General features: G+C 44.8%; 2 protein-coding genes across 10 annotated transcripts in view; both read left to right on the forward strand.

Annotated features, from left to right (window-relative positions):
* The window catches only part of dop1a (DOP1 leucine zipper like protein A), a 55401-nt gene extending 42319 nt beyond the window's left edge, over window positions 1-13082 (forward strand). For 3 of the 4 annotated variants that reach the window (XM_017725295.2, XM_017725297.2, XM_017725296.2), the window contains 13 exons: window positions 1193-1297; window positions 1462-1528; window positions 2654-2798; window positions 2916-2995; window positions 3636-3745; window positions 6554-6703; window positions 6817-6878; window positions 7446-7598; window positions 8728-8864; window positions 9223-9278; window positions 10032-10196; window positions 10711-10840; window positions 12214-12516. In XM_017725295.2, the coding sequence (XP_017580784.1) occupies window positions 1193-1297; window positions 1462-1528; window positions 2654-2798; window positions 2916-2995; window positions 3636-3745; window positions 6554-6703; window positions 6817-6878; window positions 7446-7598; window positions 8728-8864; window positions 9223-9278; window positions 10032-10196; window positions 10711-10840; window positions 12214-12516 (1663 nt within the window). Of the gene's footprint in view, window positions 1-1192; window positions 1298-1461; window positions 1529-2653; window positions 2799-2915; window positions 2996-3635; window positions 3746-6553; window positions 6704-6816; window positions 6879-7445; window positions 7599-8727; window positions 8865-9222; window positions 9279-10031; window positions 10197-10710; window positions 10841-12213 lie in introns of all 4 variants that reach the window. The other variant, XM_037530887.1, reaches the window with a different exon arrangement.
* Window positions 13083-14451: 1369 nt separating this feature from the next.
* The window catches only part of snap91a (synaptosome associated protein 91a), a 69009-nt gene continuing 65960 nt past the window's right edge, over window positions 14452-17500 (forward strand). For 5 of the 6 annotated variants that reach the window (XM_037530895.1, XM_037530897.1, XM_037530896.1 and 2 more), the window contains exon 1: window positions 14984-15113. In XM_037530895.1, coding sequence (XP_037386792.1) covers window positions 14984-15113 — 130 coding nt within the window. Of the gene's footprint in view, window positions 15114-17500 lie in introns of all 6 variants that reach the window. The other variant, XM_037530892.1, reaches the window with a different exon arrangement.

A 17500-nucleotide genomic window follows, 5' to 3' on the forward strand; every position in this document is an offset into this window, starting at 1 on the left:
GTTAAGTATTTCTGCTGTAAACATTTTAAGCCCCCTGTAAGCTTTACGCTGCAGTGAGTCTTGTCCTATGATGTTATTCAGTATTATTAGAAATGTCTTGACCTGCTTATGGTGTTGTTGTAGTATATCTTAATGACATAACACGTATGACCGTATGTATAATAATTATGTCGTGGTCTCCCAAGCGTCATGAGTTTGATTTCCACTAACTCGGAGAGATTGTAATAGGCTCAGGCTCAGCTCTCTGGGTACGTAGGATGGGCCTCCCGGTCTTCCCATCACCCGGTATGATGTTAGCTAGTATGGATGTGCGTTAGTGCTCTCCTCCAAGCACACTGAGCTGTCGTAATGTTGTGTTAGTGGTAGTGCGTCACGTATTGGGGAGAAAGAACATCACCCTTCCAGCTAGGTAGTATTGTGTGATGGGAAGACCTCACTAACAGGTGGTAATCAGCTCTGAAAAAATATCGGTAAATTAAGTTGTTTTCTTTTCAGCTTTCTGCTCCACTTTAGCCACATTTACATGAAGCCTAATAATTAGTTAATAATCTGACTAATAGTTTGATTGGAAGAGAATACGTCCATGTGTTTACCTGAGAATAGGCTGGTCAAGGTGGGTAATCCTGTAAATAATCCATTAAATAGAGGAATAATATCCGTGTAAACTCCTGTATCCGATTACATTCCCTATCGGAAAGTTTCAGTCCGTTCTGCATGAGCGTCGCGTCACAGTGAGAGTTTATACCGGTCAACACGGCGGAGCAGAAACTGGTCTGCAGAGGAGACGAAGTTCATGCTCTGATCTTTAAAAGACGGCGGTGGGACGGACGTCCAGCTTATGCGTCTCAGAGCACGACGTCTTCCTCTCGGCCTTCTTTAATAAGGACGTGTGAAGGACGTTTTCCTGAGTCTGACGTCATTTTAAAGCAGTTAAAAACACAATCACTGCTCACTGCTGCTCATCTCACTCTGACTGGACTCACGTGATGCTGGTTGTCATGGTAACGTCTACATTAAGCGGATGAATGTAAACGGAGATTTTTATCTGATTCTTGTGTAGAGAGTATATAAACACCTCGGTCTTGATCTATAATCTGTATTTAATTGGATTGGCAAAAATCTGCTAGTGAGCTGCTTGCAAGTAAACACTGACAGTGTAAGTGTTTTTTATTGGATGTTTGGTCCCCTGCAGAATTCCTGTGTCCAGTCTGGTGGACAGCTGGCCCTCACTGCTAGGTCTGCTGAAGGATTCAGTGCAGCTCGGCCTGCCGGCACCAGGACAGTTCCTTATACTGGGGTACTACACAGACACACACAGGCACACACTTTCAGGACACTCACTAAATCTCACACTTTCTCTCGACTCTTTTTTGTACGTACACCCTTTCACACCGTCTTTGGTTCCGGTTTGTGACCTGTACATTTGACCATACTGTGGATTGTCTCTGTTGTTGGCTTTAGTGTTCTGAATGAGTTTATCCTGAAGAATCCCACCCTGGAAAGCAAGAAGGACCAGCGGGAGCTGCAGGTGAGAGCAGTTAAATAGTTTCTGAAAGGAAAAGCTGGCAATTTCTGCATTTTATGAATGTTTATGTATATGAGCCTTAGCATTGGCATCAGCAGATATGTACATGAAAAACATTGAATATCGCCATCCGCCCACTATTCACATATAAGTGCATCCTTTATCTTGCACACAATACCTCCGACTTGAAAGAATGCACTACATTGTGTGGGATTCACTTTTTTAGATGTACAGAACTTTGTCTCATGTGCATTTAGCAAGCTGAAGACTAAGGATGCATTGATGGTGAATTATGGGCTGATGGCAGTTTTCAGCATTTTTCACGTATGTATCTGCTGAGGCCACACAAACATTTATAAAAATGTAAAAATTAGTATGACATCTTCCCGGATTGGCATTACAGATTTAAGATTTAATTCTGTAGAGTTACAAATGCAGTAAAATCAATGGAATTCATGCGTTTTAGTACAGTATCCCACCATCACCTATATGTTCTGCTTTCTAGAGTACAGTTAGTACACACATTGTCAGATATTAGTTCAAAACATTGATTAAATCTAAGCATCTGTCTGATGTCAATTTGTTTTGTTTTTTTTGTTTTTTTTAATAAATGTCCAATATATCGTACTGGAGATGGTCCACACAGCTATTAGTACTCCGGTAGCTTTTGTTTGCATAGCTTTATGTAACGTCCGGCAGTTTGTTAATGTACTTTTTAAATCTCGGCTAAACAACTGCAGTTTACACCTTTCTCTAAATATGCTAATGCAGAATGAAGTTATTCCTCACAGCATTTAATGCACTATATATTTGTGAAAGACTGTGTTGTAGTTGAGACCCCCTCACAGAAAGCCGTCGTGGTTTATATTGTTGGTTTGTTTTTGTGATGAAAATCGTATCACATAACACAATTTATGTGTAATTGTATTATTTTTCTTGTGAAAAATATGTTATTGTAAATGATTTCAAGTATTAACTTGATTAATTGATTTATTTACTGTACTTGTTTTTGTCATTTACGCCATTGGAAGGCACGACATTCTCCATATAGAATCTCTTGCGTGGAAACCTGCGCTGTCTACATTAACCAGATCTCCACACTTAAAAAATCTCTGCTTTCATTAAAAGGACGTGACCCATAAGATCGTGGAGGCGATTGTCACTGTTGCTGGATCTTCTCTGGAGCAGACCACCTGGCTGAGGAGAAACCTGGAGGTGAAGCCTTCTCCGCAGATTGTGGTGGATGGAGCCACGTTGGAGGCAGATGTGGAAGGTATAATTCGCTCTGGATAAATGTGTCTGTTAGATTTCAGGCATACTGGCCCGTGATGGTTTGCCTGTCTGCATGACTGTGGAAAGTCCCTCACTTATGTATCGTTGTGTGTTTCAGATTTAATGCTCACAGTGATGGAGGCGTCCAATTTCACTCCGTCAGTCTACAGCGTTCACGCACTCACATTGCTAGCAGAGGTAAACACTCACCTGCTCACTGGGCCAGCAACTAAGTTATTTCTGTAATCAGTAAACAATTATTCTCTCCACTGTTGTTCAATTAGTCCACTAATTGAGCCACGTGGTTTCCTCCATCCTTGCAACTGTCACTGCACCGGTATCATTCAGTTCGCCTGCGGTTTCTACTTCAATGGTACAGTAGACCTCTGATGCTGTGCCATGATTCTGTAGTTGGTGTCGTGTAGCTTCTAAGCTGCAGCAAAGATGTTCCAAAGCTGATACGTTTTGTTGTAGATCATTTTTTCCCCCGAATGTTGCTGGAATTACAAGGTCGTTAAGGAGCAGAAATCCAAATATCGCTACATGCCAGCTGACATTGCTGTGCACTAAACAGACATCAGGGCTGGCAAATTCACCAAAACACCCCACACATGTCAGCAGGCTTTGTTCAACATGGTAGTTAAACTGATTGAGCAGTACTAGGCTACAGTTTGAGCCTTTAACTCAGCTCAAACGCCAGCGAACGCCCTTTAACTCGGCTCAAACACCTGCCCGCTCCTTTGACTTGGTACAGACACTTGAACATTCCTTCAAACCACTTGATTCCACTTGACTGTCTGGTTATTTTTATTTAGTAAATTGTTTTGCTGTGTTTCAGGTGTTGGCTCACCTGTTGGACATGGTGTTCTACAGCGATGAGAAAGAGAGAGTGATTCCCCTGCTGGTCAACATCATGCACTACGTGGTTCCTTACCTCCGGAACCACAGGTACACAACACACTAACAGATAACGACTGAAATGGGGTCAATAACTCAAGCACAAGTATTGAAACTGTCTCAGCAGTCCTACGAATATGTAACCCTGTCTTTTCCTAAACAATATTTTGAATGGCCACTGCAGTGTAAACAGCACAGCAGTAGGCTTTTTAAGTTGATTAAGCTGGCAGAAGTCAGAGTTTGAATAAGGGTAAAATTACCCTTAACTAAGAGTAACTGTGGTGACCCTAGTGGTGTAAGTGGCCAACACAAGGAACGGTCAGGACACCTACACACTTTTCCCAGCAGAGAAGAGAGAAGCAGCCCAGACATCCAGTCATAGTAGAGAAGAGAGAAGCAGCTCAGACATCCAGTCATAGTAGAGAAGAGAGAAGCTGCTCAGACATCCAGTCATAGTAGAGAAGAGAGAAGCAGCCCAGACATCCAGTCATAGTAGAGAAGAGAGAAGCAGCTCAGACACCCAGTCATAGTAGAGAAGAGAGAAGCAGCTCAGACATCCAGTCATAGTAGAGAAGAGAGAAGCAGCTCAGACACCCAGTCATAGTAGAGAAGAGAGAAGCAGCTCAGACATCCAGTCATAGTAGAGAAGAGAGAAGCAGCCCAGACATCCAGTCATAGTAGAGAAGAGAGAAGCTGCTCAGACATCCAGTCATAGTAGAGAAGAGAGAAGCAGCCCAGACATCCAGTCATAGTAGAGAAGAGAGAAGCAGCCCAGACATCCAGTCATAGTAGAGAAGAGAGAAGCAGCTCAGACATCCAGTCATAGTAGAGAAGAGAGAAGCAGCTCAGACATCCAGTCATAGTAGAGAAGAGAGAAGCAGCCCAGACATCCAGTCATAGTAGAGAAGAGAGAAGCAGCTCAGACATCCAGTCATAGTAGAGAAGAGAGAAGCAGCTCAGACATCCAGTCATAGTAGAGAAGAGAGAAGCTGCTCAGACATCCAGTCATAGTAGAGAAGAGAGAAGCAGCCCAGACATCCAGCCATAGTAGAGAAGAGAGAAGCTGCTCAGACATCCAGCCATAGTAGAGAAGAGAGAAGCTGCCCAGACATCCAGTCATAGTAGAGAAGAGAGAAGCAGCTCAGACATCCAGTCATAGTAGAGAAGAGAGAAGCTGCTCAGACATCCAGTCATAGTAGAGAAGAGAGAAGCAGCCCAGACATCCAGTCATAGTAGAGAAGAGAGAAGCAGCTCAGACATCCAGTCATAGTAGAGAAGAGAGAAGCAGCTCAGACATCCAGTCATAGTAGAGAAGAGAGAAGCAGCTCAGACATCCAGTCATAGTAGAGAAGAGAGAAGCAGCTCAGACATCCAGTCATAGTAGAGAAGAGAGAAGCTGCTCAGACATCCAGTCATAGTAGAGAAGAGAGAAGCAGCTCAGACATCCAGTCATAGTAGAGAAGAGAGAAGCAGCCCAGACATCCAGTCATAGTAGAGAAGAGAGAAGCAGCCCAGACATCCAGCCATAGTAGAGAAGAGAGAAGCTGCTCAGACATCCAGCCATAGTAGAGAAGAGAGAAGCTGCCCAGACATCCAGTCATAGTAGAGAAGAGAGAAGCAGCTCAGACATCCAGTCATAGTAGAGAAGAGAGAAGCAGCCCAGACATCCAGTCATAGTAGAGAAGAGAGAAGCAGCTCAGACATCCAGTCATAGTAGAGAAGAGAGAAGCAGCTCAGACATCCAGTCATAGTAGAGAAGAGAGAAGCAGCTCAGACATCCAGTCATAGTAGAGAAGAGAGAAGCAGCTCAGACATCCAGTCATAGTAGAGAAGAGAGAAGCTGCTCAGACATCCAGTCATAGTAGAGAAGAGAGAAGCAGCTCAGACATCCAGTCATAGTAGAGAAGAGAGAAGCAGCCCAGACATCCAGTCATAGTAGAGAAGAGAGAAGCAGCCCAGACATCCAGTCATAGTAGAGAAGAGAGAAGCTGCTCAGACACCCAGTCATAGTAGAGAAGAGAGAAGCAGCCCAGACATCCAGTCATAGTAGAGAAGAGAGAAGCAGCCCAGACATCCAGTCATAGTAGAGAAGAGAGAAGCAGCCCAGACATCCAGTCATAGTAGAGAAGAGAGAAGCAGCCCAGACATCCAGTCATAGTAGAGAAGAGAGAAGCAGCTCAGACATCCAGTCATAGTAGAGAAGAGAGAAGCAGCCCAGACATCCAGTCATAGTAGAGAAGAGAGAAGCAGCCCAGACATCCAGTCATAGTAGAGAAGAGAGAAGCAGCCCAGACATCCAGTCATAGTAGAGAAGAGAGAAGCAGCTCAGACATCCAGTCATAGTAGAGAAGAGAGAAGCTGCTCAGACATCCAGTCATAGTAGAGAAGAGAGAAGCAGCCCAGACATCCAGTCATAGTAGAGAAGAGAGAAGCAGCTCAGACATCCAGTCATAGTAGAGAAGAGAGAAGCAGCTCAGACATCCAGTCATAGTAGAGAAGAGAGAAGCAGCCCAGACATCCAGTCATAGTAGAGAAGAGAGAAGCTGCTCAGACATCCAGTCATAGTAGAGAAGAGAGAAGCAGCTCAGACATCCAGTCATAGTAGAGAAGAGAGCTCGACAAGCTTCTCTGCAAAGCCCAGTTTCGCTGCTTTGAAGCTGATTCGTTTGAACTGATCTTTTGGTTCTGCAAACACCTTTTAATGCTGCGACAGTTATTAATATTACAGTTATTAACCGCACCTCATTAGGAACTCTTTTTCCATGTTGCCTTTTCTGAGTTCAAAGTTTTCTTAGAACAGAAGCAGCTTGTTTGTCAGTGTTTGATCGTGTACGTGCCTCTGGTGTTTTCCTGTGTCAGTGCCCACAACGCTCCTAGTTACCGAGCGTGCATCCAGCTCCTGAGCAGCCTGAGTGGTTATCAGTACACACGTCGGGCCTGGAAGAAAGAAGCCTTCGACCTGTTCATGGACCACACCTTCTTCCAGATGGACTCTTCCTGCGTCAGCCAGTGAGCGTCAGCTTAATCAGCCAGTCACTTCACTGTGTTCACTTGGCTGGAATTTAACTTGATTTGAGCTTCTGATTGACCTCAGTGTGACGTTAGTGTGTTGTTTCTTTCAGCTGGAGAGCCATCATTGACCATCTGATGACCCATGATAAGACCACATTTAGAGATTTAATGAGTGAGTTTGACCTGTATGCTGCAACTTACAGTTATTTGTAAAGGCAGTTGATCTATAGGTTATTTGATAACCTATAGATCTGGTAAAATTTGACAAAAATTGCACTGTTTGTAGCTTTTGGCTTAAATGGTGCGCAGTCACGTTTGTATTTGTTCTGCCTACAACACACACACGTCTTTACAACAGGGGGGTTCCTGCTTGAACCTTTATCAACAAGCCAATTGATATATTGTAGGGCAGGGCTTAAGGGCATAGTACAGCACCTGTGCTGAACAATACTAGCCATCTCAAACACTTCGCTCCTGTTTTATTGTCTGTTTAGTGTGCAGACACACTAGACAGCTCTATCGCCCCCTACACTTCCTATAATGCATTACAGTCTGTCAGAATTGATCACCCTGTTATTTTTAAGTATGTCTCATTTTTTCCTATATTGAAAACAGCTAATGGACTTTTGCTGCATCCTTGCTACTAATTCATTCCCTTAGAGTCTATCCTTACCCCTCATATGGTTACAGGAGATTGTGTTTGATTTACAGTCCTGTGTGTATGTTTCTCTGTCATTAGCACGAGTGGCTGTAGCACAGAGCAGCTCTCTGAACCTGTTCACCAACCGTGACGCCGAGCTGGAACAGAGAGCAATGCTGCTGAAACGGCTCGCATTCACCATCTACAGCAGTGAAGTGGACCAGTACCAGAAATACCTACCGGACATCCAAGGTATTCACACTTTTTCACTTTTGTTTTTATACAACTTTAGGGTGAAGCTCTCATCTTTGGTTATCCAAACCAATACTTAGTTTGGCTGATCAGTACTTCATTAAATTAAATCAAGTGCTGGTGATGAAATTTAACAGAGGCAGAGGTACAAACTTTGTTTTTCTAACCAGCTCATAAGGAAATCCTTAGTACTTTGTACTGTATTTATTTTCATTTTCATTTACTCTAATGATATGTGGTGTTTTAACAAGCCACACACTTACCACCAGATGTTTTTTGATCATAATTAGGTGCCTACGTGTTGTATGTGTTATAATTTAGTTATCCGAGCTCTAAACCTAACATGGAGCTTTTGTAAAAAACACTTTACAGTTAGTAGCTTAATCCTGTTTTTTTTTTTTTTCTCTAAACATTTTTGTACAACCCCAATTCCAATGAAGTTGGGACGTTCTGTAAAACATAAAAACAGAATGCGATGATTTGCAAATCCTTTCAATCTATATTTAACTGAATATATGACAAAGACAAGATATTTATAAGATATTATCTTATAAATATAAGATTAGAAGATACCCAATCATGACACTCACCTGTTTCCAATTAACCTGTTCACCTGTGGAAAGTTCCAAACAGGTGTTTTTTGAGCATTCCTCAACTTTCCCAGTCTTTTGTTGCCCCTGTCCCAACTTCTTTGGAACGTGTTGCAGGCATCAAATTCAAAATGAGTGAATATTTACAAAAAACAATAAAGTTTATCCGTTTAAACATTAAATATCTCGTCTTTGTAGTGGATTCAATTGAATATCGGTTGAAAAGGATTTGCAAATCATCGTCTTCTGTTTTTATTTATGTTTTACACAACGTCCCAACTTCACTGGAATTGGGGTTGTACAAAAGTCACACAAACACGTAAACGTTCATGTATCAATGTACCTGGACAAACAGTCGCATTCACCAAAGCACAAGCATCTAGATCAGCAGCCAAATATGCCACCACACTAACATACCAATGTTACTGTGACGCATCCAGCATCTACTACCTTCAGAAAAGCTTCATAAGCCGTTCAGTCTTCATAAGCTTCATGCCTTCAAGAGTATTCATGGCTAAGTGGTAAACTGTGTGTTTCAGAGCGGCTGGTGGAGAGTCTGCGTCTGCCTCAGGTTCCTATCCTGCATGCGCAGGTGTTTCTGTTCTTCAGGGTGCTGCTGCTGCGCATGTCCCCCCAACACCTCACCTCACTGTGGCCCACCATGATCACTGAGCTGGTGAGAACATACAAACACGCTCTTCTCACCTCTCTGTGACTCACACCAGTCACTGACTGGGATCACGGTCTGAGGAAACTGGAGCTCTGGAAAATGTTCATCTCTATAAGCCATGAGAGGATTTGCAGCAGCTAAGACTTCCTTTCAGTATTTGAATAGCTGTATCACATCTCGGTGTTTGTTCAGAGGCTGATCTTCCATCTTCTGCTCATGACCTGGGAATTAATCTTTGAAAAGTTGCTGCTGCACCTATGATTTGTTTATGAGAGTCTGTTGATTATTATTGATTATGCAGATTATGTAATATGCGTATCAGTTTTGACTGTCCTAAAACTAAACTGTGTTCTTCTTTACTCAGGTCCAGGTGTTTTTACTGATGGAGCAGGAGCTCATTGCAGATGAGGACATCACCAGGTACACACTTCACCTATATTCTCCATACAGGAGCTTCACACAGACACTCCTTTGCAAAACATGCACTATATGGACAAACGTTTTGGGACACACCTCATAATCATAGAATGCAGGCATTTAATTCAGTCTCATTGCCACAGGTGTATAAAACCAAGCACCTAGCCATGAAGCCTGCCTTTACACACATTAGTTAAAGAACGGGTTGTTCTAAAGAGCTGAATTTGAGATTTTGGACAATTGCACGCTTCTAACTTGTGGGAACAGTTTGGGGAACGTTTTCTGTTCCAGCAGGACTGTTAATATAAATTCTGCTAAAGGCCTGGCTGGGTGAGTTTGCTGTGGAAGAACTTTACAGGTCCTCACAGAGTCCTGACCTCAACCCCATCACACGCCTTTGGGATTAACTAGAACAGAGAATGTGTCCAGCATGACTGTCTGACCACGCAAATGCTCTTTTGGATGAATGGACACAAATTCCCACAGACAAAATTCAAAATCTTGTAGAAGCTTCTCAGAAGAGTGGAAGTTATTAGAGCAGTAAAGGGGGACCAGCTCCATATTAATGCCTATTGATTTAAAATAGACATAAACATCCTGTAGTTGTAATGTGGGTGTCCCAATACTTCTGTCCATGTAGTGTGTGTGTATACATACAGACTATCCATTAATGATGCACAGTGTACTGATATGGTAGCACAAACCTGTGTGTTTGCTGTAGTTACAGTCATCTCTATGTGTCTGTGCTGTGTGTAGGACCTCAGGACCCTCTGTAGCGGGGCTGGAGACGACTTACTCCGGAGGAAACGGTTTCTCTACCTCCTACAACAGCCAGCGGTGGCTCAACCTCTACCTGTCTGCATGCAAGCTGCTGGACCTGGCCTTAGCTCTGCCCTCAGAGAGCCTGCCACAGTTTCAGATGTGGGTGACCCCTCTGCAGTTTAGTTTCAAATGTATTATAAAAACCATTAATATGATACGCCTAGATATTTTATATTGCATATTTACCAGATTTTTAAATTATCAGTTTTAAGTTCTGCAAAAAATACGCTTAACACAGAGTCAGGCCAAAAACTGATGTGCATATTAAATATCAACAAACAGTCTCTGAAGCTTAAACGCACTTGGTAATACATAGTAATTGATGCCTTTTGACGGCGGTTGTGCAAGTCACGTTCTGATCTGTAGGCTTAGGAAAGACTCACTCCTTCTGCACGTGTTGATAACTTTGACAGCCCTAGAATCAGGTAAATGGATTGCATCACTTTTTCAGTTTATATGGGTTGTTCAGGTTTCCACTGCATTTATTTTGTCTCATGACATGTTCATAGTCTGTACTTCCGTTTCATTATTTACAGATCCAGACTGCTCCACAAGAGCTGCCGTTAATAAGCACTTGCAGTGCAGGTGTGATACGATGTGTTTTGTGTTCCAGGTATCGCTGGGCCTTCATCCCAGAAGCCTCAGATGACTCAGGCCTGGAGGTGCGGCGGCAGGGAACACACCAGAGAGAGTTCAAGCCTTACGTGGTCAGACTGGCCAAGCTGCTGAGGAAAAGGGCGAAGGTAACGCAGCCGCTGATGGCTAAAAGACACATTAGACATAGTTACTTGTGTAAGGGGTGAATTTTACTTTTGCACATCTGTGGATGTGCAGGTGTGGTGTGCAAACGTGTGCTCAGAACACGACGCATGCAGATTAGGGTTAAGCCCGTTTCACACTGGACGCGGAAACCATGTCACATGACGCACCACACGCCAAACGCTCCTGTATTAATCGATGTAGCCTTTCAAAGCGGCTGGTAACACATGCAAAAATACGCTTTGGGTCTATTTCTGACGTGTGGATTCCAGAGAAAACAGTAAAGAAATGCTGTGTCAGTGCTATATTGTCCAATTTAGGCTAAAGAACACGCCAACAAATCTAGTTTTAAATCTTTGACTGGAATCCCTTCTGTAGATTAACGTTGTGAACACACTGGCATTTCCTCCTCTTCATGTAGAGCTACATTAACAGGTGAAAGTCAGCAACCGTCACGGCGGCTAGTCAAGATTTTATTGCTGAGCTCTTTGTCATCTACACAACGTTTATGTGAGTAATTAGCGGACAGTACAGATGTTTACATGACAATGCAACACAAACAGCACCTGCTGTATTGCGTGGAGTGGTTCTGGAGTAATGCACACGCTGCCTCAAATCTGCTGTGAAATGGGCTTTAGAGTCTGAAACAGAATCTACAGGAAACAACAAAGAATTTTCATTTTAGAGAACTGTGCAGGACTAGTTTTTAGTCCCGCTCCCATGAACACCTGTTCAGATACATTTGCTTGCATCTTTGTAAAAGTATAAACAGCTTCAAGTACAACATAAAAAACCAGGGCGTACTGGATCCAGTCTGCTGTGCTTCCCAATTCTAGAGCCCTAAAACACCTGTTTAAGCTCAAGAATCATTCCTGACCATTAGATAATTACATGACTGTGTTAAAGAAGTAAAACACAAAACTAGAGTTCAGGAGAGCTTCAGGACTGGAGCCGAGGAACACAGAGCTAAACCTGCATTAGTCCATTCAGTGATTCACTGATTTATTCTCCATTCATTCTGTATTTACCCAGAAACGACATGCAACAGTGTCCACGCGTACAGATGCCCTGCAAACAAATATCTCTGAGATATCTTAGCATGTGACAGCATCTTAAGTGTAGGAAATACTTCTAGTTTTAATATTGCGGTAAATATTGCCTAATGTATTAATTTTGAGTGTTTTTATGCTTATTTTAGGTCATTTTATCGAGCTAAACAATCTTACTGCACTGGTAGATATTTAATACTTCACTGGTCAATACTTCACTTTGTTCAGGCAGGCAGAATGATCTGCCGGTACGCTATGGTCATTTTACTTGATAAGATCACTTCATACAACTAACAATGTCCCTACAGAAAAACCCGGAGGAGGACTGCTCTGGTCGCCCGTTGACATGGGAGCCAGGTCGGCTGACCCTGACGCTGTACGGCATCCGCAGCATGGAGCAGCTCCTGCCCTTCTTCACACTCCTCAGCCAGGTGTTCAGCAGCAAAGCCAGCAGCCGCTCAGGCCCCTGCCCCGTCCTGTCCCCCTCCGACACACCACACACGCCCAAACACAGCAAACCCGAGAGCCAGAAAGTGTTCTGGAGCCGCGCCAGGCAGCACATTGAGGAGATGGTGGAGAAAGATTTCTTGGAAGGACTCATCAAAACGTGACTGGGCACAGTGGATTAAACAAAAAACATATGAACTGACCTGTGGAAAAACACTAACACCTCACCTTTTAAATAAAAAAGGAAAAAAAAGAGGGATCAAATATTAAAAAAAAAAAAAAACGTTTGTACATGGTTTTGTTTTTCTATTTATAATTCCTGTTTTTTTTTCTTTCAGAGGCTATACTATTTAATTTAAACCGTTTTATTTGTATTTAGAGGGCAGCTGTGATTGCACTCATTACTGTAAGCCTTCTGAACAATGTGAACTTTCTTTACCATTCCACGTTGTGCTGATTAGCATAAGAGACATATCATTTAAAAATGAAAGCATATTTCTGAGAGTCCTCTTGGCAAGCTTGTAGCACACCTCAGGATACCCTGATTAACCAACTGGATTTGCACTGATATTTCATTCCTGCAGTCCTGAACGGATCGCGTTTTAAATTATTGAAATCATTCTGAGAACAAGTGAAGCGATGTGGCTTTCAAAGCTGTCAGAAAGAGAAATGTGTCACTAAGAATCTACTGACCTGTTTAAATAAATCGGAGCTTTGATTATCTGCTGTACTGTTGTATATGGGTTTCATTGTGTAGATACACAAAGCAAAGAACAGCAAGTTTACTAGAAAATTCCCCATATGTGCCCCCCCCCCCCCCCCCCCCCCCGCAAAGATGTTGGGGCCAAGGCTGATGGGGTAGGATTGCCAAATAGGGTCGTTTCTACTTGAAAGAATAATTTACTCAATTTACTCACCAGACCTCAATCAGGAAGGATCGTTTTAGACAATTAGTCAACAAGAGCCAATTCAGTGAACAAAGGATAGGATTTTAGATTTTAACCAGTGCTGGAAAGGTCTTTTTAACCCGTCCTGGCCCAGGAAGGATGAGTTAGTCAATCCTGGAACAGGAGGGAGGAGTTAGTCCTGGAGCAGGAGGGAGGAGTTGGTCCATCCTGGAGCAGGAGGGATGAGTTAGTCCATCCTGGAGCAGGAGGGAGGAGTTAGTCCATCCTGGAGCAGGAGGGAGGAGTTAGTCCTGGAGCAGGAGGGAGGAGTTGGTCCATCCTGGAGCAGGAGGGATGAGTTAGTCCATCCTGGAGCAGGAGGGATGAGTTAGTCCATCCTGGAGCAGGAGGGATGAGTTAGTCCATCCTGGAGCAGGAGGGAGGAGTTAGTCCATGCTGGAGCAGGAGGGAGGAGTTAGTCCATCCTGGAGCAGGAGGGATGAGTTGGTCCATCCTGGAGCAGGAGGGATGAGTTAGTCCATGCTGGAGCAGGAGGGAGGAGTTAGTCCATCCTGGAGCAGGAGGGATGAGTTAGTCCATCCTGGAGCAGGAGGGAGGAGTTAGTCCATCCTGGAGCAGGAGGGAGGAGTTAGTCCTGGAGCAGGAGGGAGGAGTTGGTCCATACTGGAGCAGGAAGGATGTGTTAGTCAATCCTGGAACAGGAGGGATGAGTTGGTCCATCCTGGAGCAGGAGGGATGAGTTGGTCCATCCTGGAGCAGGAAGGATGTGTTAGTCAATCCTGGAACAGGAGGGATGAGTTAGTCCATGCTGGAGTTGGAGGATGTCACCAACTAGTCCCAGCATTTTAGATATCTTGGGCCTTTCAGGGCAGCCTGTCCTGCCTCAGGATGGACGGTTTAGCCTGGCAGGAAGGACAAAGCCAGCCGTTCCCACCGCAGAGAGGCTCAGTCAGCAAGTATTTGCTCAGTAAGGGAGATTTAACCAGTTCCTGCAGCAGGAATAGCACTATTAGCCAATCAGAGCTCAGGAAGAATGATTTCAGCCAGTCCTGGGGATGAGGGAGCGTTTCAGCCAATCACATTGTGGGACCCGCCTGATAACGGGTAGTAAAAAAAAAATACACACGCACTAAACGGGACGCGCGCGGGGCTTTTAGTGACGCGGAGCGTGACGCACGCGCATTAAGGAGGAGCGAGAGAGGAGAGAAGGAGAGAAGGAAAAAAAGAGAAGAGGAGAGAAACGCCATCCTTCCAGCATCCTTCAGGAGGAGCCTCCGCGGCTGTGGATGGGCAGGCAAAAGGAGCGTTTGGAGAGGAGGTGAGGAGGAGGAGGAGGAGGAGCAGGAAGAAAGGAAGGGAGGAAGGAAGAGGGGCGAACGCTGTGGATGCGAGCAGGAAAAACGCGCGCGCTGTGGGAGTTACACAACCTGCGATAATAGCATCCTTTGCACGCGCCGCATCAGCACCGAGGTTTGTGGTCACCGCAGATTGGCTGGACCGGACCGGGCCGGACTGGACCGTACCGGACTGGACCCTGCGTGTTCCATCCTTTTCTCCGTGGCAGAATTAAGGATTATTTTGTCTTTATAACAGAGAGAGACCCGGACTGCCTCGGCCTGAGTGCTGGTCCCCATCCCCCTCAGCCCCCTCTCCATCCCCCCGATCCTCGCAGGATAGTAGGATAAGCTCGTGCTGGTGCTCTCGGGCTCTCTGAAGGCTAAAGATGTCCGGACAAACCCTGACTGACCGCATCGCTGCGGCTCAGTACAGCCTGACCGGCTCTGAGGTGGCCAGGGCCGTGTGCAAGGCCACCACCCACGAGGTGATGGGACCGAAGAAAAAGCACCTGGAATGTAAGTGTGGAGCTGCAGTGTGTGTGTGTGTGTGTGTGTGTTGTACATAGGGATTGTGTATGTATATCTGTGCTGTGTGTGTATATAAACACATTTTGGGGGTATATGTTAGTTATACTCCTGTGCCCATATCAGTGCCGGCCCTGTTACTGAACGTTCCGGTGCCCCCAGCAACGGACCCCACAGCCCAGCCCAGTAATATTCTTTACACACTCTGGGGAGAACCTGCTTGCTTACACACACATGTATGTAGGTCAGTGATTTGTGATGGGTGTGTGGTAGATGCTGGGATTCTGGGATGATGGGGTGCTGGAGGTGGGGGGGTGGGGTTCTGCTAAGGGCTGCACGGCTGCCAGTGTTTGGGCTGGTGGCTGAGGATGCTGATGTGTGTAACTGAGACACATTTCACAGAGAGTGTGTCACCAAACACACTGAGAACAGAGCCGAGAACATGGCTGCCTTCCGTAGTGTGTGTGTGTGTGTGTGTGTGAGAGTGTGTGTGAGTGTTTGTGTGTGTGTATGTGTATGTATGTGTGTGTGTGTGTGTGTGTGTGTGTGTGTGTATGTATATGTGTGTGTGTGTGTGTGTGTGTGGATCAGAGTCACTGCTGTTTGCTGGTGTGACTGGAGGCTTTTCTCAGTGCTGTTAGTGTTTGTGGACGCGGCCCTTTGGCCGGTGCTGCAGCTCTGCAGGGTGCAGTTATTTCTTTAGCTCATTACTCTGTTGTCTGTTATTCGGTTGATCAGCTAATCAGACCATTATGCTGCCTCAGTTCCACTCCATTACCGCTGCCATCGCCCCCTGCACTTCCTCTAGTGTATTGCAATCTATCGATGAGACCAGGTGGATCACGTGGGCGCTGTAGGACGGCGCTTCATTGAGGCTGTTGTGGTTTAGGTCACAGTATGACTTACTGTAAACTCTAAAAATGAACAGAATGCAATCGGCAGCTGAACACTGTCCACTTATAACCACAAAGATGCTGCACAAACATCTGACGCCCCTCTTTGAGTGAACACACATCACACCGGCAGCTAACTAAAGATTACGTCACTGGTTGCTGTTGTTCCTGTTTAAAACTGTGTAAACAGCTGGAAAACTCAAGGCTAACATCTACGCAATGTTCCCAAAGAGCTTGATGCAAGTTTGAGTGGGTTGAGAGATGTTTCAGGCGTGTATTTACCAAAAAGAAATGCTCCTCTCCCTATAGATAAAATATTTGGATACCAAACATGTCTCGGCTTATCGACATCTGAACTTTCATAATTGTTATTATTGACTCTTCAGGTTTATTAAGCAATTGTTGCAGCACTAATGTGTACAATGTCCCATTTTCCAAAGGATGGTGTTTGTTGTCCAAAGAATAGCGAGTTAGAATGGACAGTGTCCAGTAATTTCTCTTTGGAATGTCCGCCAGACTCAGTTGGGTTCTCCAGCAGTTGCTTCATTAGTACCAGAGCTCAGGTCACTTGTGTTTTGGCTGGTGTCACTGACCAGTGAAGCATGTGTGGTGTCTCTTACCTTCTCTGTTAGTACTTTAAACAGGTTCATTACTATAAGAACAGTCCCCAAAGACAATTTTGATGTGGTCCTTTTATCACTGTCCCCTACGCTGGAGAAGCCCTCTAATCACGGTTACCTTCGCTGGAGCTCCATATAGAACTGAAAAGGGCTGAAAATGGCCGCTACTCACTCTTCCCTACACTGAGTAACCAGAATCACTATGTGTGTACTACTGGTATTTGGACCAAATTAGATTTGTTTGACTTTGATTATTAAAATGCACAGAATAAACAATACCAACATTCCCACTTTGAATATCAGGTGATCGGTGCTGTTTCCAGACTAGTTTTAGACGTGTGGGCACACAATCCAGCCGGGTTGGAGGAGGAGATTTGGCTTTAGAAAACACACACACACACCTTCTAAACCACTTCTCCTTCTGGGTCACGGAGGGAGCTCAAGCCTATCCCAGCGGTCATTGGGCAGAATACAGGATACACCCTGGACAGGTCGCCAGTCCATCACAGGGCAGACAGACAGACAAAGACACACACACACACACACACACACACACACACACACACACACACACACACAGTCTCACCCAGGGGCAATTCACCATGTCCAGGTGGCCTGACTGCACGTCTATGGACTGTAGGAGGAAACCGGAGAACCCGGAGGAAACCTATACAGACACAGGGAGAACATGCAAACTCCACACAGAGAGGATCCCGGTCACCCGGGGAATCCAACCCTGGCCCTACTTGCTGTGAGGTGACAGCGCTACCCACCACGCCACTGTGCTGCCTTATAAGTTTATTGGGCAATGAAGTGTGTGTTTGGGACGTTGCAATTGAGGTGACATGGAGCCAGGCTCAAACCG

This window comes from Pygocentrus nattereri, chromosome 19, assembly GCF_015220715.1.
Source record: "Pygocentrus nattereri isolate fPygNat1 chromosome 19, fPygNat1.pri, whole genome shotgun sequence".
NCBI lineage: Eukaryota > Metazoa > Chordata > Actinopteri > Characiformes > Serrasalmidae > Pygocentrus > Pygocentrus nattereri.